The 24,662-nt window shown below is 36.7% G+C and overlaps 1 protein-coding gene across 3 annotated transcripts in view; it reads right to left on the bottom strand.

Annotated features, from left to right (window-relative positions):
• Positions 1-24,662, bottom strand: part of UBE2W (ubiquitin conjugating enzyme E2 W) — a 34,436-nt gene extending 9,774 nt beyond the window's left edge. The window contains exons 1-4 of one of the 3 annotated variants that reach the window (XM_026056254.1): positions 24,581-24,660; positions 12,772-12,957; positions 5,045-5,136; positions 1,795-1,897 (exon numbers count right to left, since the gene is read on the bottom strand). In XM_026056254.1, coding sequence (XP_025912039.1) covers positions 1,795-1,897; positions 5,045-5,136; positions 12,772-12,777 — 201 coding nt within the window. In that variant the 5' untranslated portion in view covers positions 12,778-12,957; positions 24,581-24,660. Of the gene's footprint in view, positions 1-1,794; positions 1,898-5,044; positions 5,137-12,771; positions 12,958-23,808; positions 23,988-24,580 lie in introns of those variants that run through there. The other 2 variants (XM_026056251.1, XM_026056255.1) reach the window with 2 other exon arrangements.

The raw sequence follows: 24,662 nt of genomic DNA, 5'->3' as shown, positions 1-24,662 counted from the left end.
TTGCCTTCTTTTATGCAATGACATAATAAATCTCTACCACTCGTTACCGTCCAGCAGCATCTTAAGCAGCCTCATATTTTTGTCTATCTCTAAATATATACACACACATACACACGTGCACGTGTACACACACACGCACTGACTAGAAGAGGGAAGCATCACCATAATCATATGGGGAACTGAGATGAAAGAGCTTAATTTATTTGCTAAATGGCACATACAGTCTGCCACAGCAGAGGAAAAACTGGATGCAAAATGATCATCTATCACGGACTTTAGAGGTCTTTTACCGATATTTCTTAAGCACTGGAACATCTTACTTTCATAATCCAGTAATGTATTTCCATTCAAACTAATGTCTCCTCTTTACCAGAAAGCAAGAACTAGGCATATTAAGTAAACAAAAGCATGCATGCTATGATAGACAACATACATTTAAGACAGAAAACAACCAAGTGATTAAGCAGCGGAAGTTTAAACTCTCAATTCACAGTAGGTAGATTTGAGGGAGAGAATTATAATCCAAGAGTTGCAATAAGAAATGAACTTACTCCACTGCACCATTTTCACAATGGAAATTCTAATTATCTACAACAATCCAATATCTAGGATTAAATACCTAATTATTTTCTGTGCTAAAAATCAGTGTATATGTACTGATCTGGTTTGCTGTTTTACAATAAATTACACACAGCCACACACACACACACACATTGGATAATAAGTACAAACAGCACCTACTTGGAACCAAATGAAAGTGGCTACTCTCTTGTGGATCACCTATGAGTAGTCACTGCAAACCTGATGGGTGCAGATGCGCAGGTGCCAGTTTGTTCCTTACAAACCTAAGACTGAAAAGTCAGCATTCTAGTTTTTACCATGGTACCTAAAGTTACTACATGTTTATGGTTACGTCTCTCGTGGCTCTTTGCATTGGTTTCAACAACAGTGAGAAAAGCATCTCGGAGATGACTAACTCTCCCTCTTGGAACTTTGAGCTGAAAGGTCAAGAACAGACAGGACAAAGACTGAGGCGTCCTTGTTTTTCTTTTTCCTTTTTCAGGAGGGTGGATGGGTGATAGCTGAACACTCATTTCCTCCTTACAAGAGATGTTTTGGAACAATCCCCTCAGGTAATGGAGGGATGTGCAGAGCTCATTCTACAGCCCAATAGTAATGCTGCCCCTTCAGCTCTTCTGATGTTGTCATTAAAGCAACACAGCAGTTTACACCTTAATTGTAATCACTAGATTTGCAGGCCTCTCATAAGATGCCACATATCTCTGAGAATCCCTGTCAGAGTCACAATATTTCCCCAGCTGAATTAAAAATCACAGCAGGTAAGATGAAAGAGAGGCAAAAAAAAAAAAAAAAAAAAAAAAAAAAAAAAAAAAAAAAAAAAAAGTTGGAAGTAAAAAGGAGAGGGGACAAAGAAGCAGTTTGTTGTTTACTCTACTCCTATATCCCAGTAAAGGAGTACCTTCCTATTTTCTTCTGTGTTGCTTTTTAATATGATATAAAAAATACTCTGTGCCTCTCAAAAAGGGAAGAAAACAACCCTCAAGTTACTCTGCTCTTTCATCTCCTGTGAAAATAAGTGGACTGCAGTGGGCACGGTATTTCACTGCAAGGTCATTTTTAAAAGAAATGGCAGCTGCACAATGTGTTTAATACAAATCAAAGCTACTAAGCCTTACATTAGGATATGTGTGGAAAGTGTTAATAGTCAGCATGTGCCATGCAGCTACAACCTAAAAGTAGAACTAAGTAGGAAGGAAGAAAGCAAGCAGTTACCTGAGGCGAATCAAAAGGATACCGACTACTGAACTTAAATAGAAGCTGAAATTTCTCCCCTTCATATAGTGTTCCTGGAGCACCTTCCATGTCTACAATCCACCTAAAGAACAGGGGAATAACACTGTTAGTACTGTAGACTACCAAATTGTAATTTTACTCCTGGAACACAGGACTAATCAAATCAATTGCCAATTATAACCAAATCCACTAAACTCTTCATTAGTATCTTAACTAGCATGAAAGCAAATAAAATGTCAAGCTTGCATTTGAAAGAAACCAGCTTGGTGTTTTACATATAGTCATTGCTATAGCACTGAAAACCATACAAATAATTATCACTTGAACTCGTCAGACCTGTTATTTCCCAATAAAGTAACTGCGTTAACAAGAGACAGTAAAGCCAAAACAGAAGGCCTGTTCCAAAGTTTATTCCTACACAAAAACAGCCGAGGAAGGAAACAAAGTAGCATGCATTCTCTTTCCCGATTTGTTTTTTTCTGCAAGAAAATCATAGATACAGCTTATTAAAATAAACACCAACATCTGAAGGGTGAAGGGGGAATACTTCTTTCTCCCCCTTATACTATGAAAAAGTCAAAAATGAAAAGCTATACAATCTAGCAGGTCTGCACCAAACTGGAAAAGTTAGCAGCATAAAAAGGAAAAGGTCACAGCAAAAAAGGAAGGTAATGACTTGCAGATGACCAATTCTGTAAATTGTTTTATCCTTTATCTAACTCAACAGGTAATAAGATAGCACCTCAGCATACCACAGGATTCCTTTTCCTCTGCTTTTGCTCCTTCCATCATAATATGGAAGCGACTGATAGGTTTTTTTTTTTAATCCAGTCAAAAAGAGATGCTTTGAATAGTGTTCAAAACATACAGCAGCATGCTGCTACCTAACTTCTCTGTCATTTGTTGATCGTTTAATACCATCATCTGCTAACGATCATCACTCCCACATTTTTCTGTCCTTCATCCTTGACTGAACATTATACATTTGAGGAATATGACTATAACATAAACATTCAGCAAGAGGCAACAAAACTGCCCAGATTAAAAGACCTGCATCAGTCTCACAGGTGAAGCAGCTGAGATTTTTCAGGACAGCAATGCATTCAGGAAAAAAAAAAAAAAGCATCTCCTTCAGCTGGTAATCCTGATGAACCTGTTCCCAACTTTTCCATCCTGCCTGTCATATACACTGTCCCCACATATTTAAGCTGTAAATTTTTCAAGTCCCTGCACATATCTTTCCCTCTATTATATTAATTTTTTTAAGAAAAATTCCTTCTCTGTTAAACCACTAACTGCCACACTCTTCAGGAGGAATGCATCTTCAACAGCAGCAGGGCAATGCTGTGCTAGTGTTCCAATTTTGTGAAGACTCCTTTGATTTAACCTAGCTGTGCTCAAGAACATTTATCACGTTATGCCTTCTGCTTTTACATTTATACCCATGCTGCACCAACACTCCTCAGCTTTATTTGTCCTTGTGATACAGAACATCCCACCTTCATATTTTTGAAATAATTTCGTTTACAAAGTAGAAGAGAGATCCAGAAGATAGCTCTGTATGGACATTCCTCCTTTTCCAATTAATCACTAGAACCAATCTTTCCTGTGTGTTTTAAGTTTACACAATGATTAGAAGTTTAAGAAAAGGCTATTTAAAAGATGACTACCTTGTGTGTTAATTGATTCAGTTACTCCAAAGGCTCTAATTATTTTATTCAACTCTTTTCAAACCCAAGCTAGCACTTCCACACAAATCTACACTGGAGGTAGTTTTATTTGCAAGCTACTGAGAGGTAGAAAAATAGCACATCATATAAAAACCAATAAAGTAGTACTCTGGTAACTTAAGACATTTCTTAAGAAAAAAATCGAAACCCAAGAATAGATAAGAACAGATTTTCCCCCCTTTTTCCATCTCTTTATTTTCTGTAAACTTTCACTTAATTTTTTCTTGTTTAAATGGGAGTGAAAAGTATTTGCAATATTTGATTGAGTCTTCTTTTTCAGAAAATTCAGAATTTTGCTTCTCTAGTGGACACAAAAAATTCAAAGTAAAACAAAATACAATTTGTAATTTGGCAATTGAGCACCAGTTTATTATTAATTGTACCTAATTCTGGAATGCGCTATTTCAGTTTGGTTCAGTCCTATTTGTCTGCATCAAGTATCCCAAAAAACAGTAACATTTGAAAAGCAACAACAGTATTTAACTCAGTATGTATAAACACTCAGGGCCCAAAGGCCTTACCTAACATGGTCATTGAGTGCAACCACCAAAAATGCAGATGTGAAGTAAATATCAGAAGTCAGCTCTATATTATGTTTTTGAATTCGCATGCAGGAGGTTTTCATTACTTACACTTTTAAGCTTGATGACAAAAATAAAACAATCAATGAATAATACAGAAGTCCAGAACACGCAACCTGAGATTCCTACTCATACAAATGTTTTTCTCTGCTAAGAGTTTTCTAATATTTCTCTAAAATAAAGCTGCTAATAAAAATAGCTACAAAATCATCTAAAATGCTAACATAGCCTAGGAAAACATTCTGAACTTCAGTCAGTTAAAAAGAAGGAAGAAAATTTAAAAAAAATAGTTTAAATTAAAATCAGGAACTACACCTGTCCATTTCAACCAACTATATGGAATATTTAACCAAGTCTCTCTTTCAGTTATACTAATCACAGATAAAACCACAGCAGGGATGAAAATGCAAACAAATTTACTTTGATAACTTTGCTCTTTAAGAAGTTTCCTCCACTTGCTTTCGAGAAAGATGACTCTGGAAGTCAACAACTACTGAATATATTCAACACAAGTAATAGAGAGAATCTAAACCAGCTAGTGTATGATTTTCATAAATTTAGAGGGGGTTCACAGGTTAGTGGCTATGAGAGGTGTTGTTCAACTATTTTATTCTAAAATGTGCAGAAGATTTTAACCATTGACATTTTATTAGACAGTAAAATGCCTAATATAGATTTAATGCATGGGCTATTCAGTTTCAGAGAGTGGCCAGTACATTAAAGTAATAGATTCATCAATCAGAACAGTGTTTCAGTCCCTAAAAAAAAAAAAAAAAAAAAAAAAAAATCAGAATGTTACTTGGAATAAGTGGTGGAAGTGGCATGTAGGACTTTTCATTACATACTTATATACTTTCATTTCAAACACTTGTACTTCTAAGCTTGATGACAAAAACAAAAGTGTATTTATATACTTACTGTGTGATTGAATTTTGTACACTCTTTTCATTTAGAGTCATTCCTGGAGGTGGATCATTTTGCAATGCCAAGAGTTCTTTTTGTAATCTTTTCTAGAAAGAAATTGCATAGAGTACTTGAAATATTATGTAAAGTAAGTTTAACAATAAACAAATTATTGTGCACTAAAGTATATTTTATCAGTTATTGAAAGGTAAAAACAAGTTTTATTTGAAAATTTAAATAAAATGCACAATTGAAAGATGAGAAAGAGGAAAGACTCCACTCCCAGAAATTAAACTGAAGGGAAAAATTCACAGAACTTAACTTAGTATTTTTTCATTATAGTCTTTATAATATGCAATTCCACTTATATTTGCAATACTACTAAGTGAAGAACTGTTGCATCAAGAAATACACAGGAGTATCTAGGATTTTGTCGTATTATAAAGATGTCAGTCGCAGCTCCACACTTAACGGCGAATATTTCATATTCCTCAGATGGCATCAGATTTAGAACTAATTCTCTAAGAACTTAATAGCACAACTCTTCCTCTTCCCCATAATTTAACAGATATTTAAGCCTGGTGTCTGTGTAAGCCTTTTCTTTGTTCTAAATAATCCCAGAGGACAGAAGACAAAACTAAAAGATCATGTGCAGAACACAACTATAAGACAGTTTATAGTTACTATATCTTAAAATCTATAGAGTTATAATATTTAGAAAACTGCTTTACCAGGACCTCCGGTAATTCTTACCTATTTTGACATATTGATATAAATCAATAACCACAACCACTCCTTGTATGAAACAATTGTCAGTTGCTATAAATTCTATTGAGGGAGGGAAATGAAACCTATATGAAGTGTTATCATTGGCCATGCTTTCAGAGTGTATTTTCTGCATGTAAAAGGTTATGAGACATGTTTTGTCATTTCCAAGCCATCTAGGTAACAGAAAGTTCAAGATCTTCTCATTTCTTACTCTCCTTTTTCCTACCAACACTTTTTATTAATTACCATCTACAAGTCCATTTCCTTCATCCTTACTAGTCAAAATGATCTTATATGGGTTTTAACCCATTCAAGGTGCATAAAAATCTGTTCTAGTATCTTATTTTGATTCAGTCTACAACTTTAAAAAACATAGGTTTGTTCTGATGTTCAGCAGAAAAAAAAAAAAAAAAAAATCTGTGGGGTAGGGAGGGAAGGGGGAAATTCACTTGTCAACACGGAATTGATCCAGTATCTCATTTCCTTTTTAAAAAGGCCATAATAAATTCAAAAACACAACTACTTAACTACTCAGAAACATCTGCAATTTACCTTTAAAATAAACTTCTGTCTCTATCAAACATCCCTGAAAATCTGCTTTGTGCTGCTACTTTGAAAGCTTTAGTCTGGGAACCCAGACATACACTCTGAAAGTCTAAATAACTTATTTGTAAGCAGTTAAATAACTTCATTTTGAAGAGAAACATTATGCCATGAAACAATTTTAATTAAAGGCTGTTATAATTGGTGTACAGAAAAACAAACTGAAAAATAATGGTAATGTTTCCATAGGAAAGTTATATAATTTGCTCACAGTGAGAAGCAGATTAGATCCCTAGTGTTCAATATTTGCTTTTTTACACATAGCTTAGGAAAATCTCAGACACATAACAGCAACTGTATTTCATACCCTATCATGAATTAAGTTGCAATAGAACAACATTCCAAAATCATTTTATAGGTTCTTAATCTGAGTGGAAAAGATGGTTTGAAGTCATTTCACTTTCTGATTCTTTCCAAGATCATCATATAAAAATCAATGGTAGTCAACCTGTAAATTCAATCTATATGCCTTGTCATGTAGATCGTCATATAGAGAAATATAAAAAAAGTTCAGATGAGAACCTTTTATCATAAGGGCAATGAAAATTCTTCCACTAGGACAGAAGAAATTTGGAAATGTTAGATAAAAACAATGAAGGAACAAATGTATACAAGACCAGAAAACAATTCAGTAGACCTCTTTACTTATACACATAGACAGACTACACACTTGTCTTTATAAAAATAAGCCTAAAATCCATTTTAAAATTAAATAAAAACATCCACATTAAGGTATCAATACCTGATCAAACAGCAGTAATTTGAAGAGAGGAAGTTTTGGTTGTTCTGTATCCTTCTAAAAAAACCCACATTTTAAATGAGAAGCTATTTTAAGTGATAATAATTTAGACCTATGCTACTTTTCTCCAAAAAACTTGTTTTCAGGCTAATACAGTCTTGGTCATTTTTTCATTTGTCTCATCAGTGCAAAAACTCTCTCTCAAACTGCTTCACAGTGTTTCAGTTCTCACACGTAATATTTATGGCTTCTTCTAGAACATCAGTAAACCAAGAAAAATTTTGTACATGATCACTAGAGTAGCCACTGAAATGCTCTGTTCCTCTCATTTTAAAAATCTGTTGTCACCTTCATGAGCACCTGCCCATTAAATGCAAATAACATAAACAGACAACACATCACTTCTAATCAGCTACAATACAAAAACATATTAAGATCCAGGAAAAATGCATCCCAGAGAAATAACAGTGTTTACTTTTGACTCAAAGTGTAAATGGTGTCACAGTAAACAAAATCATATTTTAAAGACAAAAGAAATTATCTTTTTTCCAAGTTAGCTAGTCCAAACGAGTATCAACAAAAGCTCAGGCAGCTCCCATTGAAAATGCCAATAGAAAAATTATCCACTTCATTCCCATATAAAGCTGAAAAGAACATATTCAATAGAAAATGGGTATGCATATCTTAATATTTTCAAGCCAGACGCAATAATATAAGTCTCCAAAATAAGAAAGGCTATAATATAGCCAGTGTAGAGAAAACGAAAACAAGTTTTAGCAAAGAAATTTATCACTTTGAAATATGGGAACACAAAAAGAAAATCTGACTATGATTACCTATTATGCAAAGAAAACTCCAGTGCAAATCTGACTAACAGTAGGTTCACAGGCATGGTCCCTCTCCAGAAAGGTGAGGAGGGGATGCAAGAAACCCACATCTTTTCTGGACTTGCTCCACATCCCAGAAGAACATCCCAATCAGAAGCAAATACCAGCAAAAGGTGTTATTGCCTCCAACCTTAATGTTATTATCAGTTTAATCCTATGCCTAACTTGGATAACAGCAGTGTTCTCCATTATACTGTACCCTGATGGATTTCATATATCACTATATTGCTCACCTTGAGGTTAAGGTCACAACCTTACACACAAACACACACAGGATCTCACCCACCACTATAAGAAATCAGAACAGTAGTCCAACAGCTGCTATTAGAACAGGCACGGCATCTTTTCATTTTTACTATCAGAGAAAGATGCAACTCCAGCTATACCTACAATCTTACACAACTTTCTTTGAAATTAAAGGTCACAGATGTAAATTTATGATAAATTCCTAGATTTTTCTAATCCCTACAATGAAAGAAACTCAAAGTGTTAGCTCAAGGGAAAAAATGCTTTTAAGATTTCATAAGTGTTACTCTAGCCACTATGATCTAAAGATAGAAGCAAGGCAAGGTCTTTAGGGAAAAAAAATGACTTTAATTGGAGCAACCAACATTTAAGATTTGATACTTATGGGCATACAAGCCCTTATTTGTTTTTTCCAACTGGAATAAGAAAAGATACTATCTATTTTACAACTCTGTACTATTCCATTAACCATGCCATACAAGTTAATTATATCTGGCTAACATGCCTGGGTATCTTTAATGGTACAAACCAAATTTTGAAAATTTCTGGTGAAAAGTCTATCAAGCATTAACTCAGTTATTTCTGCACAGACTAATGAATAGTTGCCTACAGAGCTTTTCCAGAAGATACACAGGAGTACTCTACAGCAATAGGAACAAAATTGTTAGAGGGCAGCATGGCCTGCTAAACAGAGTTCAATCAACTACTGAAAAATTCCTTTAAGAAGAAAGAGTAACTACTGTTGAGAAAGTTTTAAGTATTAGAGTATTTAAGAGTTCTGTCCTTCTGCACTTGAGCAAAATTCTACTGAAACCATTCTGCATTATTGTACAAAGATATCTTGGACCCAGGAATCAGATCTATATGCTCAGAATATTCTGAAGTATCACAAATACTGTAAGATAAGCATTTTCATAAAAAATAATCTAGCAAAAAAATTGATATTCATCTAGCTTTTGCAATTATATTTTAGTCAAAGTGTCTCATCTAAGAGATAAAATTCTTAGAACTAAGATATCAATATATGGGAAAAAAACAAGCAAGGTGAAGATAGAAAACTTAACATTTCAACTGCAAAATTAAGATGCTTGGATAAAGCTTTCAGTCAAAAGGGGACATTAACAAAGGTCCAACTTCATCTAAAGATTTATCAAGTTTAAAGCAACAAAGTTTCTCTAATGAACCCTATTTAATTCCCTAACCAATAAACCCAACCAATTTACTTTTAGAATCACATAGGCTGGAAGGGACCTCCAGAAGTCAGCTGTCTAGTCCAGCCTCCTACTCAAGGCAGCTCCAATTACAGCAGGGCCTCATCCAGTCAAGTTTCAAGTATCTCCACAGATGGAGATTCTACAGCCTCTCTGGGCAACCTGTTCCTGTGTTTGACCACCTCCACAGTACAAAATGTTTTCTTCATATCTTACTGGAATTTCTCATGTTTCAAACTGTGTCTGTTGCCTCTTGTCTTTCTACTGTGTACCTGAGAAGAGTCAAGATCTGTTTTCTCTATACTTTCCCATTAGATTGTTATAAACAGTGGCAAGATCTTCCCTTTGCCTTTCCTTCTTAAGGCTGAACAAATGCAGTTTTCTCAGTCTCTCCCTGCACATGATGTAGCCCAGCCCCTCATCTTGGTAGCCCTCTGTTGGACTCACTCCAGTACATGAGTGCCTTTCTTGTACCTGGGATCCCAAAACATAGTACTGCAGATGTCACGTCACAAGCGCCAAATAAAGGGGAAGGATCACTTTCTTTAACTTGATGGCTACATTCTTGCCAATATAGCCCTCTATGCAGCTGAAGATACTCAGAAAATCCTGAAGATAATCTCCAGATATTATGAGGGTCTATTTTTTTTCTCCCCTTCACCACAACTCAAAATAATTTGTTAGCTGCTTTGTGTCTCATTAATACACAACACTGGATTATCAGGAGTTAAAAAAAAAAAAATTGCTTAAGTGTAGACCTCGAAGACCAGATTCATACAGCTCAGTTAGGAAATTTCAGCTCCTAGTAAAACAGAAAACATCCAAAGTTTAAATGCAACAACTTGAAATGAATTCCTCTTTAGTGTTAAAAATGTCTGTATTAGTTGAACAAACAAGTTACAAAGAACATTAATTTTCTCAGAGAAATGCTAAATCTAAAGACTACTGCATCTCACACACAGTCAGAAATGCACGGTGGTAGCGTCACTTGAAGATAATTTATTGTTCAGATATATATTCAAAAAAAGAAAAAGAAACATGACTGAAATACCAGGCCCACTCACATTTTACGTACAAAAGGCACACTGCAACTGTAAGTTTCTAAAGTTAAGCATTTAAAAATGGGACAGCTTCAGGGAGAGAAAAGACTTTCTTGTATTTCATAGGCATGAGCATAAAAAACTGCTTTTCTTGCACAAAATTCTATAGGTATTAGCAGAGACATATATAGCAGGACAAAGTATAATGGAGTTAAGATTGTCTGAAAATTCTTAACATCTCATTTCTAGAATGTTATAAACATAGAAGAGACCTCACAGAAGTCACCTCTCCTTCTTCCTAACATGAGGCTAGATTAAGTATTCTTAAAATATCCTTTCACTTAAAAGTCTTTAATGTTTTCCACATCACACCATCTCTGGTTGTTGCCCATTCTGCTGCTTTTATAATTAGAAGGATTTTCTTCACAGTAGATCTAGATGAATGATTTGTGTCAAATTCTCTTACACTCTTCATTGACACATAGAAAAATTCTTTTACTTATTTCAGCTTATTACTCCTCTCCTTCCCTAACCTTCACTAAATAAATCTAATTCCTTCAACTTTCCCCCACACAAGTCTTGTTTACCAAGCATTTCATTTTTGCTACTCTCCAGCTGACTCCTTAACACATTTAGATTTAGAAACATGATACTCAAAAGCACTGAAGCCTCACAGTGGCACAGTTGAGGAGAATGTCTTATCACAACACTTATGTGAATATACCTCAGAGATTTGCTTCTTCTTTGTAATAGCACAATCCTGTTGACTCTCATTCAGACTGAATTGGTAACCTAGAGCCCCTTCTGCATGAGTATTGGTTAGTCAAGCACTCATTTATATTTGTATGTTCTCTTCTCACCCCATGCTCCAGTTAATTACTCTGTACCTGTCTTTACTGAATTGCGTTTTGTTGATTTAAATGCTTCTTCAGTTGAAGCTTTTCCATTTACTGTCACCTGTGCATTTTGTAAAAACACTTGTATTCAAATCATCCAAGCTGCTTTTAGAAAGCATGAAAACCAAAACAGACTGTCCTCAAAATACCCTTTGTTACATTTTCTCAGTTTAACAAAACAAAATGCCACTTCTCAATCAGACACCTAACTTGAAACAAAGTACTTATACTATGACCAAATTACATATGTGATTCCTTGAGAAGCACTCTCTGCAGTTAATAGGACAAAAAATTTAGAATCCACTGATTTAAACAACATTTTCTGTGTTCACTTACTAAAATGTCACACTAATGCAAGTCAAAAAATATTTGTACCATCAGAAGAAAGCACATCTACCGCTCCCTTCTGATGCAATTGTTACCACACAATCAAAGGAGGAAATCATGTTAGTTCAGTGTAATCCATTTTGGATGCTTTTTACCTAGGTACCTGCAAGTTAATTGTTTATATCTTCTAGAATCAGAGACCATTCAGTCCAACAGTGGTTTCCAGAAGCCAGCTTTTTACATGACAGATACCATGCTTATTCTTCTACTATCATCTGTAAACACGCTCAAAGTAATTGCCAAAAACTCAGATTACTTCAGTTGCTTAAATATTTACCCCCCCCAAAACAACACAAATAGAATTCTGCTGACTTTCACATATCCAATACCCAAAAACTACTGAATCTGTCCTTTTTGTTAGGCGTGATTTACTGTCCCACTGTTCTTAAGTATCTGTATCATCTATTCTTTGCTTTATTTTTCCATCAATGGGCTCATCGTTTTCTTTGTCTTTCTTCTAAGAGATTTATAATACCCTTTCTTAATGTTTTTCAAACCTGCTAATTTTACCACAATACACCATGTTTGGTTTCACTCTTGCCTGCTTGCCTCTTTCTTTTAAATTGAGCTTTAGCAGTAACTACTTATTTCCACTTTTTTTGTACAATACCTTTTTGATCTTCAAGTCACTAAACTGCTACTCATGTAGGCATATTGACTTCTACTGTACTTCCTGTATTTTTTTCATATTGAAACAGCTTGCCACTGCAAATTTATACTTTCTTCTAGAAACCTGTAACTCTGCAGCACTCACACATGAATTATCAAGATACCTTCTGTATTTCTAAATCTCCAATTCTGTTGAAACATGCATCTCTGAAGTCACTATCATTATTACTCTTGGGTTTTTTTCTTACCATGAATCAAGAGCACTACTCTTCCTATCACGTACTCTGGTTGTTTCCAGCCTTGCAACCAGCTCCTTTAAGTCAAAATAAAATCTAGTGCAGCTACACCCAAATTACCTCCATCGCTCACTAAAGCAGGTATCTTCTACACATTGACAAGCTCTTGGGATCTGTGCTTGCTGTGTTGTTCTCTTCAGACCACAAGACCATCTTTCTGATGTTTCTCCTAATCCATCATAAGATTCTGTACAGAAATTCCTTTCCTGCTTGTCAGTCTACAGTCCAACATTTTATTCTAGATCACTGAGGAAAAAAAAAAAAAAAAAAAGAAAAAAAAATAAGGTTAAATAGGCAATCCTTTTTTTTTTTTTTTTTAAGTTTTGAGAGAAAGGATTTTATGTTTAAACATTCTTTTAATCCAAAGTCCCAGGAAACCAAAACTAAAAAGTACAATCTGGTACAACATTCACTACCAAGACRAAGAGTGAACAGAAGAGTAGGGAGACCAGAAACCAAGATGGGTTAACAACACAGTCCTCCAAATAAAGGAATAACAACTGCAAAAGATAGAGTAGCGACACAACTAGTAGTTTACACAAGTATTTTCATAAGCGTAGAAGTCTTTGAAACCAAGATTGCTTATACTCCTACCTCTATAGGAGAGTGATTCAGTGATGAAATCAAAGAACACAGCTTAAAACTGATCCAAACATCTATTCCAAAAGAAAGTTTATTCAAGTAGTTGACATGTCTGACATAGTAATGTTTTGTATTCTACTGCTAATTCTGTCGAGTAGGATTTTGTGCAATCCCCTCAGTTACCCTTCACATAAGACTTCTCAAAGTATGGGCAGCAAAGAACACAAAACTAACAAGGCGTCAGCAAAGTAAAATTTCTGCTGGTTCCCCAGACAGCTCACAACAAACTAAATCATTGTAAATCAAAAAGATGGCAGCCACTGCCTGTCACAATTCCCAAGTTAAATACAACTCCAAAGCCAACAGCTTCTATCACCTTTGCCAGGCAGAAATCCACACTCTTCTTTCTCCAAACTGGCACACATCTTTCTTTGCCAGCTCTGGAACAGGTGTGGTAAGATCTCAAATGCCATAGTTAAATTCATGAGAGGTTTAAATCTTCCCTCATGTCAATTCCTGGTGCATTTCCTTAAAGCTCAAAAGAACACGGGTAGTCCACCTAGTTCTGAAAGCTTTGCTTTATTGCTTTTAATTTACCCTTCTAGAGCAAAAATCTCTGTCAGAGTAGTGAGAAAGTTATGCTGGGGCAACACTTTCCGCAAACTGTGGTAGCTCAACTCCTCACAAAATTATCTGTAAACCATCAGGACAGATTCTGCCTCTCAGGGGGCAGTGGCAAGATTATTCAGTGGCCAGCTATCTTTTAGAATATAAAGTACTATTTATTCAGAGAAGCAGCATTACAGGGAGCCTCATCAGAAAGTAGTCAGGATGTATGCCCAGCTAACTTGCCTGACAATGTGCCAGTTTTGGTATAAGCACTAGCAAGACTACAGTACAATCAAATCTGCACAGAGGGATCTCCCTCTTGGTCACAAACCCATATTGATTTTTGACTTCCCTATGCCAAGGGAATTACATCATTTGATTTATGCCTTTTGTCACCCAGGCTTCTTGAATCCAAAAGTCAAAGTATTTTCTCTCCAAGAAACTTCAAACTTCAAAACATTTCACTGTTGCAGCACTAGAGACTTCCTCATTAGCCAATATATTCAGTTAAGAATACAATCACTAGTGAATGCACAGTGCAAGACTGGTCAAACTAGAGCTCACAAGTCCAAAATATTGTCCACTGAGCTCTCAGCCCCCCATTTCTTACTAATGCCACTCTAGAGCAGGAGGCATAGTCATGTCAGATATAGAGATATATATAGTCATCTCAGACAGTTGGGTGGGGCAGAAGTATGTAAAAAGAGATACAGTGTGAAAAAGGGTATATATAAATAAGTAAAGGGTATACATAAATACAGGATATTTAGTACAGGAGAAGGTTTGGCTGTTGGTAACATGAGTATTTCAGAATGCATCTCCTAGAATCAGAAAGTTTGGTTACTACACCATTGCACTAGATATATCTCACAAACATTTATTAACAGATGCAAAATTATGCCCCTGCCCCCCATCAGCTAACTCACATGGGAATAACCTATATTCCTACAGCACATATGACAATACCACTATTACATTCCCCAAACCAGCAATCTTTTTTTCTGGTTCTCCCATAAACAAGGATCATAACCAAAGACAGACAGGACTTTCCAAGCACAAGCTCCCACAAAGCTACACTGCATTCGAAGGTATTTTGCTTTCCCCACCATGAAAACCTATGTAATTTTTGTAGGTATATGAAAAGTACCTTTCTTAATACCTTTATAAAGGAGTATCACAATATCAGATGTCTCTTCCAGTCCTAAGCCCATTGCCAGAACTCTTACAACAGCTCTGCCCCTCCCTTGGAAAACTGGAGCCTAGACAGAGTTAAAGTTCAATAAAACTATATGCAAACAAAAACATGCTTACAATGAAAATGCGAGGCACCCTTAGTTATAGGGGTCAATAACAAGTATGAATATGTACATACAGTTGAAAGCAATTAAGGTAGTCAATGAATATGGTTTTAGTTTATGAATTTTACTTTATAACTGGTGTGGGCAAAGCATGTGCACTGCTTTGCTGATGAGCATGAAGTGTTAACCTGCCATACCACGACCAAGTTTAACTGTGTGCCCATACTCCATGTTTATTATTTCCTCAGAGCTGAGTATATAAACCCTATAAAGGCAAATGATACAAAGAAAAATAAAACTGAAGAAAGCTCAACACATACGTTCAAGTGCCTGATCTTGCAGTTCTTCAGTATTCCATTTCTGGTGTTTCAAGTGTTGCATGAGGTGTGCAAGGTTCTAAATGGGTAAGCTGAAAACTAAATAATGAGCTACCTTAAATAAATACTTTACCTGTGAACAACCCTTAAGAAGGCTTGGAAGTTTAAGAAGAGACAGAAAAGCTGAGCTGACTGACCCAAAAGGAGATTCAGTACAAGACAGGATATATTAGGGACAGCGAGCAAAGAGTTTGGTATGAAACAGTTGGGGGAAAAAAAAACATTTCTCTCTGCCAGTAGAGCAGAAAACAAATGGAAAACGGGTAAACAGCTTCCTTTCATTTCTGCTGAAGCAAATGCTCCATATCCACACCTTCTTTTACCACCAAGACAAGCTGTGATGGGTGATTAAAAGCTGGAACATGGTGGCCATTCCACCTGGAGTAGCAAACAGAGACTCAACTAGCCATGCTCAATTACAGAATATCATGATGAAATGAGGAACATAAAGATGGAACAGCAGCTTTGAAATATTACAAACCAGGAAACATGGGTGTCCAAAACATCTGCGCTTGAACTTTCTTAAAAACTTTCCATTTCCACACACCACAATTCCCTTTTGTTGCAATGCTGTAAGAAAGGAGTAGCCAGTCCTTCTAAAACCTTGCAAATTGTAGACTCAATCTTAATCTTGCCTGGATATCTAAGAGGAAGAAAAAGCCAGCTCATGAAAAGGAGTTAAAAACTAATCCCATAAGAGCCCCACTCTTCTATCTTACATGGGAAAAGCAGCTGCATCCTAGGAATAACCAATAAAGTTTCCTCAGTAACTACTAATGATTCTCTCCCACAGCTGAAGATTTAATTTACCCAGTAAACTCCATCTTAGCACAGAACTGTTGTCAGTCCTATGAAGTAATCCTGGAAAAAAAAATTACACTTTACTTATGAATTACAAGTCACCTCCTCCTCCATTCAAGTTATAATATTCTTCTGTTTCCAAAATAAACATCCTTTCTGATTTGGAGAATTTTTTGCACGCAGAAGACAGAATTCTTAAAGTGCTCCCTCAAGAGATGGAGGTAAACAGGGTGAACCAGAACAGGAGTCRTTACCAGTCTGCAACAACAGTGTTGTTACAACACCACCATGTTGTTTCATAAGCAAAACTGTTACTGGCCTGCTACATACAACTACCAGTCCGAGAGAACATGGCTAGCAAGAACTCTTTAGTTTCTGTATTTTGGTTCTTCCATTCATGCTTTTCTCATTGAAAAGTATCTCAAGTCAAGAATATGAAATTCTAAACACTGTGCAAACAGCCCTGCTTTTCAAACAAGAGTCCTCTACAGAAAAGACATTCTTAACAGTGTAAGTATTTCTGGAATCAATTTCATGTTACTCTCTAATTAGAAACCTAATTTCAAATGCCAAACAGCTTTCAAACAGAATAAAGAGAAACAAGGCACAGATGAAAGATAGTGACATTTAAGAGAATTTTACCTACTACAGGCCATTTTACTACATAATCTACAGAAAAGATGAAAAAGCTGTTCCTACAAGGTCAAAAATCCTTTGTTTCCTAATGAATAATCAGGACATTCAAGAAAGCCCCTGTAGAGCATATCCTGCTATTCAGGTAAAACCATTTGGCCCAAATTCCCAATCTCACAAGCTATCCAGATACTTGACTATCATGATCCTGGGAGAATTTTTCGTAATGAAGTTAATAGTTCTTATAGTAAGTTTTAATCAAGGCCCAGAGGAAGAAATGAGGAGGGACGAGGGATAAATTGAGTGTATGTGCCCAATTAAAGCTTCAGCAGAACATGTAACAAAACTGTTTCACAAAATACTATGGCCAGGAAAATTAACACCAGGATTTGAATTTGAAGAATCATTTTTCAATTTYATCTATTTTTGGCTGAATATCAGGTTTTCAATCTGTACTCAGACTGCAGAGGCAGATTAGTCTCTTCCTTCTCATTTCTAATAAAACATGTTAACATCTGGCAACCTAGTTCTACAATGTTATTTTCCCCGACCAATCCATAGTTCAAGTCCTGAATGTCAGGCTCTTCATATGGTTCTCTCTTTAGAAGGGGACATAAAGGCAGTGCATGACTCTCTTAATGAGCTACTTAGAAGAAGCTTCCACCAATCTTTTGTTCTTTTGAGATATTTTGAAGTTTCATTAGATTCTGTTGGGGGGAGGTGGAGGGGGGAAAGAGAGGAAGGGGAAATAAACATTGTTTGTTGCTTTCCCTGTTCACTAAATAGAATACTATCTTCATGTTCTCCAAGATAGTCTAAAAGAAAGAAATACTGCAAGCTGTGAATTTCTCAGTATTTGACTGGAAGGTCAAAGCAACGGAGATGACAACATTCAGGATAATGGATAATTTCATATCATCGTCTTCCAAAGGCAATGATACGACTGACTTAAAACTCACTAAGAGACAAGATCAACCCAAAATCAAAACTACAGTATAATTAAACAGCAATCATTGACAACGGCACACACACACAAAAAAAATTGTACTCTCTAGACCACCATCTGTAAAGGTTTTTTTCCAGATAATCCCATTTCTGACATCAAACCTGTGAATTTAAAGCAAATCCTATCCTTATGAAGAACATTCTAGAAGCTGATACCAAGATAAAATGTTGTATTCTGACAATAAGCCTTTTGGAAGGGAGAGATAAAAGCTGGAAGCAGCAAACTATAAAAGGATTTAAATAGTTATCAAGCCTCTATCCCTGAATATGACAGGGAGAGAATTTCTTTCTTCAGAAACTCAATCCACATAGTTTCCTTGTCCTGTCTCCTTATTGGTCATCAACTTCTAACCAAGAAGAAATAAATAAATCTATGTAAACAAGCAGCATAAAATTCCTTGAAGGATTTTATTCCAGCAGACTTTTAGAAACAATGTTTACTATACTTCATTATTAATAACAATATTTATTAACATATATAAAGGAATTTTTCCTGAGGCTGATCAAGCAGTATTTTTAAATAAGCTGAATAAAAAGATGACAAAGAATTTGGATTTTGTAATTATCCAAAGAGAAACAGAATTTTAAACTGCATATGAAAGGATGAGTAGTTAGTATTCTCCATGAGATCCTTTATTACCAAAATTAAGGTGTCTCAGCAATTCCTGCTCTACCACTGATAATTTATGTCCTTTCTTATCTGACATTAATACTGCTCCCAGGGAGGCAGATCAACCCTGGTGGGGTTTGGGTTTTTTTTTCCCCCCTTCTTCTTTCCCCCAGATTAATACCTGCTTTTCATTCCAGTGATAGAGGTCACTTCAGAGAAAAAAATCTGCAAGGACTGGCACAGATTCTAGAGTATCTTTTGAGAACCTTTAACTGTCAAAAGCAGAGAGGCAGAAGATGGGCGAGCTGACCTTCATCACAAAAGGTTGCTTATTGGCTCTTTTTATTTTATTTTTTACTTTTTTAACTAACATAGTTGTAACAGGTTTAACGAACGTGTAATATTGTCTCCTCCTCCCCTCAAGAAACAAACAAACAAAAAACAACCAACCCACATCTGGACAGCTCTATCAGTCCTTTGCTACTGCAAAACCATGTCAGATGCACAAAATTTTTGTCTCAAAGTACAGATTAAAAGAGCTTTGCTCCCCACCACCCACCCCCAAGAATGGGAGCCTGCAAACTACTTTAAAAAGCTTTCTTTTTGTCTTTTTGTTGTAGACCAAGGCTACCTAAGAGACATTGTTATATCGAACACATTTGCATTTGCTGAACGCACCAAAGGAGGAGTTCAATTTAAGTTGTGCCTTATTTCTTTCATATCATTAGGGGCAATTTAATCACATCTCCTGTAGGTATAGGCTATATTGGTGAATACTCCATATTATACAGTGAAGATCCTTAGGTCTTCAAGTCTTAGCTTGATAGAAATTGAGCAAACAGTTACGGAAAGTGCTTGATCTACCAAGTTTTACACATTATTCAAGCTAAACTGCTTTAGTTTATTAATTATAAACCTGTAGAGCTTTCCAAAGTTACAGCTTAATAAGACAACATTCCCTGGCTTTGGCAAATCTATTGTTTTCTCTTTTCCTCTTCTCAGAGCTTAAATAGCTCAGCCCAAAAGCAAGAACAAGATATTATCAAAGGTTGAGCAGAAAAAATTTACGATCAACTGGAATGACAGTGCTCTATACAATAACTATCCACTTGCCTTTATTTTCCTCATTTAAATCATATACACATCAATGTTCAAAATGAGAGGTTTTCAGTTTTCTAGCTATGTAGCTGGTGCAGTTATAAGGAAGATTTGCTGATATTCAGGGACATTTACGTAAACTGAAGTCTACTTCTTTTTCTTTCTAAAATGAACTTTTCCGTTCTAGCTCAAAAATTATGCACTTGCTACACAGCACAGTATTTTCTAAAATCCTACTTTATGTGATCAGATGCAAAAACAAACAAGTGAGACTCCTTAGGGCCAAAACCACAACTTTTATTTATCTCTGACTTACAGGCTACAAATTTTAAACTACATTTGATTTTCAATTCACTTTAGTCTTGCTTTTTTAATCAACTTTTTAAAACTATGTTGGTAAAACAAGAATAAGTTTTGCATTTATCTTATTTTACTGAAGCATGGCTATAGGCCAAAACTAATATACCACATATCAGTACTGACAGACAACTGAAGGTTACATAAAGGACTAAACCACTTAGTGGACAGGAGAAATACTTTTGCTTTCCACTCGCTCTGGTCTCACTCATGGTATTTGCATTTTTGAGTTTAAGGAATGCTTGAAGTTTTCATCGTCAACCACAATGGCACCACTAAATATCTCAAGTAGTTTATAACTACCAATAATTTCATTCTGTTTATATCCCAGAATTGGTTGTAAAAAACTAAGTACTACTTTTTTTATTTACTGTTTCTAATATTTTATTTGAAATAATGTAAATAACTTCCTGTCTTATGACCCCCTAATAGCAGGCTATACATGTGCAACCTCACTGAAATATTTTTATTCACTGAAGGTTTTTTCTCTTTTAAGTTACATTAAAAATAATTTAGAACTTTTCTGGATAAAACGGTCAACTCAATAAAGAAGAAATGATTTCCAAATTACTATATAAAAATGTTGCAAATACTGAAGAAATATTAAGCAATAAACAGTTGTTCTCAGAGCAGCTGGAAACACAGAACTTCCTCTGAGAATGGAAGAGCAGGTAAAGAATAAAAACAAGGAAGCTCAGCTAAAAATACAGAAAAAAATACATCATTTCTATACGAAGTGTCACATTCTGAATTAACACTTTCCCTAAACCCACAAATATCAACTGTTCATGCCTTCAGCTTGAAACATGCACTTTATCCATAATGCTGACTTTTTAATTATTACCATCCTACCTTTCCCCTCCTTATATTTTTAATACCAAGTTCCTTGAAAACCTGAATTCTGAACAGACATATTTGAACACAAACACGTCTATGGAAACAGTTTTAAGGGTGCACTTTATCACCAGAATAACTTCTGTTCTTTTCATTTAAATTAGGCACATGTGGTTTGTACAAAAAGATATTCAAATCTGATTAAATACAGAGCTAATGTAATTAATGGCACAAAAAGCTTTAATAAAGAGTGCAGAATGTTAGTCTTCACTATGCATTTGATTAGGACTTTATTTTTGCCCTTGAAAACTGCCTGTTACATAGGCCACCATCAAAACACATGCACACATCAAAATAAAACATACTACTTTAAAAGTTTGTTCCAACAATAAGATTTGATTTTTTCCTGCAAAATATTTGTCTAAAAAGGCACTTAATAAAATAAACACTCATGTGCTAGATGGCAATGCAGAATTCATGTTACAGTTCAAGACTGCCCAGAACCTTATCACGAAACACCAGCCACTAGCAATACAAAAGCTTCCCACAAGTTTCATCCCAACCTTTTTAGGCAGTGGGGTAGGGGGTGGGGAAAATTTATACAAGCCACTGAAACCTCAAGAAAAACTGCTTTATATTATGCTCTGGGTACATTGTAATGTTATCTAGAGCTTTAAGGTTTAAGACCAGAAGTACTATACCAAATTTTCTTAAGCAAATACATTCTATTCACACATTCTATACAACGCTCACAGTTTTCCAAAATACTACTGTTTTTCATGAAGAAGTTGCACAAGCTTGGCCTTTTCTTAATAATCTTTAAAAATATGCTTTTCTATCAAGTTTTTTGTTAAAACAAAAAAAAAATAGCAACTGACTAAAATCAGGTAAACCAAATTTGTATCAATCCAGTGATGAACTAGCCAACACTTTAGACAATGCAGTGGTTAGAAAACAAAACACAAGATCTCACCAACACTAGCTTTTTTTTTTTCTCCCAGAAAAATAGAAGTCAGAGAAAACTACCATTAAAGAACATTAATGCAAATGAAGATCACAATAAATTTAAATTCTGCATGTTCTCCTCAAACATCCAAGCTTTACAAGCTTAGAATTAAAACCTGAAGATTAAAATTATGATATTTATTATCCTCAGGTCTTGGACCAGACTGTTGTCAAAGGTCATGTACAAGCGATTTTAACTTTTAAACTAAACTTTGGAGTCATTGATTTTTTTAAACAAATGTTGAGCCCCCAGTAAAATAATACAGTGGGCGATGCTAGAGTGATATGTCAACCAATTTAATTGTAATAATACTCTCAATTTCTCAACTCTTTCCTTGGTGTCAGGTTCATTAACTCTCCAGATACAGGTTGAATTTTTAAGTGATTTTTTTTTAAATAAAAATATCACTTAAAAGTATCAGACTAGTTATTTAAACAGTTTAAGGAAACCTCTACAAAGCCATGCTTCCCATTTTATTGCTCATCTTTAGGATAATGGGAACAAGAATTCTGTCAGAAGGTTATACAATTGCAAAGATACGAACAACAACAAAAAAGCTACTCCATAATTCTCCTTGAATCTCTCATCAAAACACCACAAAACATCATTAAAAAAAAACAACAAACAGAAATCTTGCAGCCAGTATTTCTAAAATGAAAGCAATTACAATACTAGACTTACCACTGCCATATTTTCAGGAAAAGAGTACTACCTCAACACATTACTGTTATTTTCCTTTCAGAGGGCATTTATCATTCATGTATTTTAAACAACCTTACTTAATTTGTAATCACCATTTCCCTTTTACAAAGGGAAATGCAGGAACGATGGTGAGGCAAGCTGTACAAGGTCATTTAATAGGCCAGAGATAGCAGCACAGCACAGGTTTACAGAGTCTCAGGGAGTGTCTCCTTAAAGTTTCACAACTGTCATTTCCCTAGGATTTTTACACAGTTCTAAACAAGATTCTGCTGAATAAACTATTGCTTCTATTTTGCAGCTTTGCTTGTAAAAGTTTGAACACTTAAAAAAAAAAAAAAGCATTACAAAATACATTTGCCAAATAGAGCTGATAAAGACAGATTAGTCTATCTTATCTAAACTGCTACTAAATCAAGAATGTTCTGTACAGTGTGTTCATGTTCTTGATCCCATTTCATTTTAGTAACTCAAAAAGACATACAATGCTTTTTTATTCTTCCAGACTTCATCAGCAACATTTTTACCCAATAAGGTTCAATGTTCTGACATTTTACTTCTCATTATCAATACTAAATCCAGCATGGATCCCAGGCTAATCGAGGGACAAATCTGTCTAATTTGATTCAGTTTGTACACTCTTTCTGCGCTGTCCCATTAGTCGTAACAAAAACAATGTAAACTATACTRGACCAAAATGAAAACAAAAACAAGAGAAAATAAAAATAGCAGCAGCTTGAGAAGGAAAACAGAAGTATTAGATCATCCAGATCCAAATACAACATCGAAAATTATGAAATTTGGCAAAAAAAACCCAGCTCAAATACAGGTGAAATGAGAACAAACAGGGGCCATAGTCACAAAACCAAGTGATCTTTTGTCCTGCCCGCGTCCTAGGCGTGTCACAGAATAAAACACCACCCATTCACAGCAGCACACAGTGAAAGCGATCCATTCTTTCAGAGCAATTTCTACAGCTACTATTTAAAAACTCTTTCGGAGAAGGTATAAATAAATAATTCAGGTGGAAATACCTGTCAAGCAGCAGGATGTTTCATGCTACCGTACCTACGGCAAACCCATCCAACCAAGCCAAACCGGACATTATCTGTCCACAGGACTGAAAACATATTACGATCTCATTTTACAGAAAGAGAGGGGGGGACCTCACAGGCAACACTCACGCACCGCTTGAGATAAAACGTGTCTGTCGCAACCACCCTGTGCTCGAGGAGAATTAACAGGGCCGTAACCTCAGAAACTCTGGGAAGATGGAGTTGCTGGCCACATCCTTCAACACGGTCTTCACGACGGCACCGGGGAGGCCGCCCCGCCGCGCCACAGAGGGGGAGCCCGCCACCTCCCCAGGAGCCAACAACGCCCTGACGCCCTCAAACCCCGCCCGGGCCACGGCTCCCTTCGCCCTTCCCTCGCCTCCAAGCCTCCCCCCCCCGAGGGCTGCATCGCTACCGGACCCCTCCTGGGGGCAAGTCGCTCTCGTCGCCCGCAGGCGCCCCATCTTTTCCCCAAAGGATCTCTGCCCTTCCCGCCTCCTCCCCCACCGAGCGGGCCTGCCCCGCCCGCCCTCCCTCCCTCACTCGCTGCTCCCTCCTCCCTTCCCCTCGCCACAGCCGGGCCCAGCCTCGCCCTTCACGGCCTCCCCCTGCGGCTCCCAGCTCCATCCCGCCGCCGGCAGCCAACTCTGCCCTACTTCCCCGCGGCCCCAGCCCCGCCGAGCGGCCGGCGGCGCGCCCAGCCCCGAGCCTCGCCGCAACCGACCCTCCAACCGCTGCCCCAGCGGGGGCTCCCCCCGCCCCGACGGCCTCGCTCCCCCCAACCTCCCCCCTCCCGGAGAGCGGCTCCTCCCGGCCTCGCGACGCCACTGCCCGGGCCCGCGCCCTGCCGCGGCGCGCCGGCGCTCTCCTCCCGCTCCTGCCCGGCTCCGCCGCAAGCTCCTCACCTGCATAGACGCCATGATGAATCCACCCCCCGCCCCTCTGCGCCGCCGGCCGGACCCACAGAGACGCAGCGCCGCGCGCCCG

Source organism: Apteryx rowi, unplaced genomic scaffold (assembly GCF_003343035.1).
Source record: "Apteryx rowi isolate R43461 unplaced genomic scaffold, aptRow1 scaffold_130, whole genome shotgun sequence".
Lineage (NCBI taxonomy): Eukaryota > Metazoa > Chordata > Aves > Apterygiformes > Apterygidae > Apteryx > Apteryx rowi.
The sequence above is the reverse complement of the archived record's forward strand: the minus strand, read 5'-3'. Positions and strand labels throughout refer to the sequence as shown.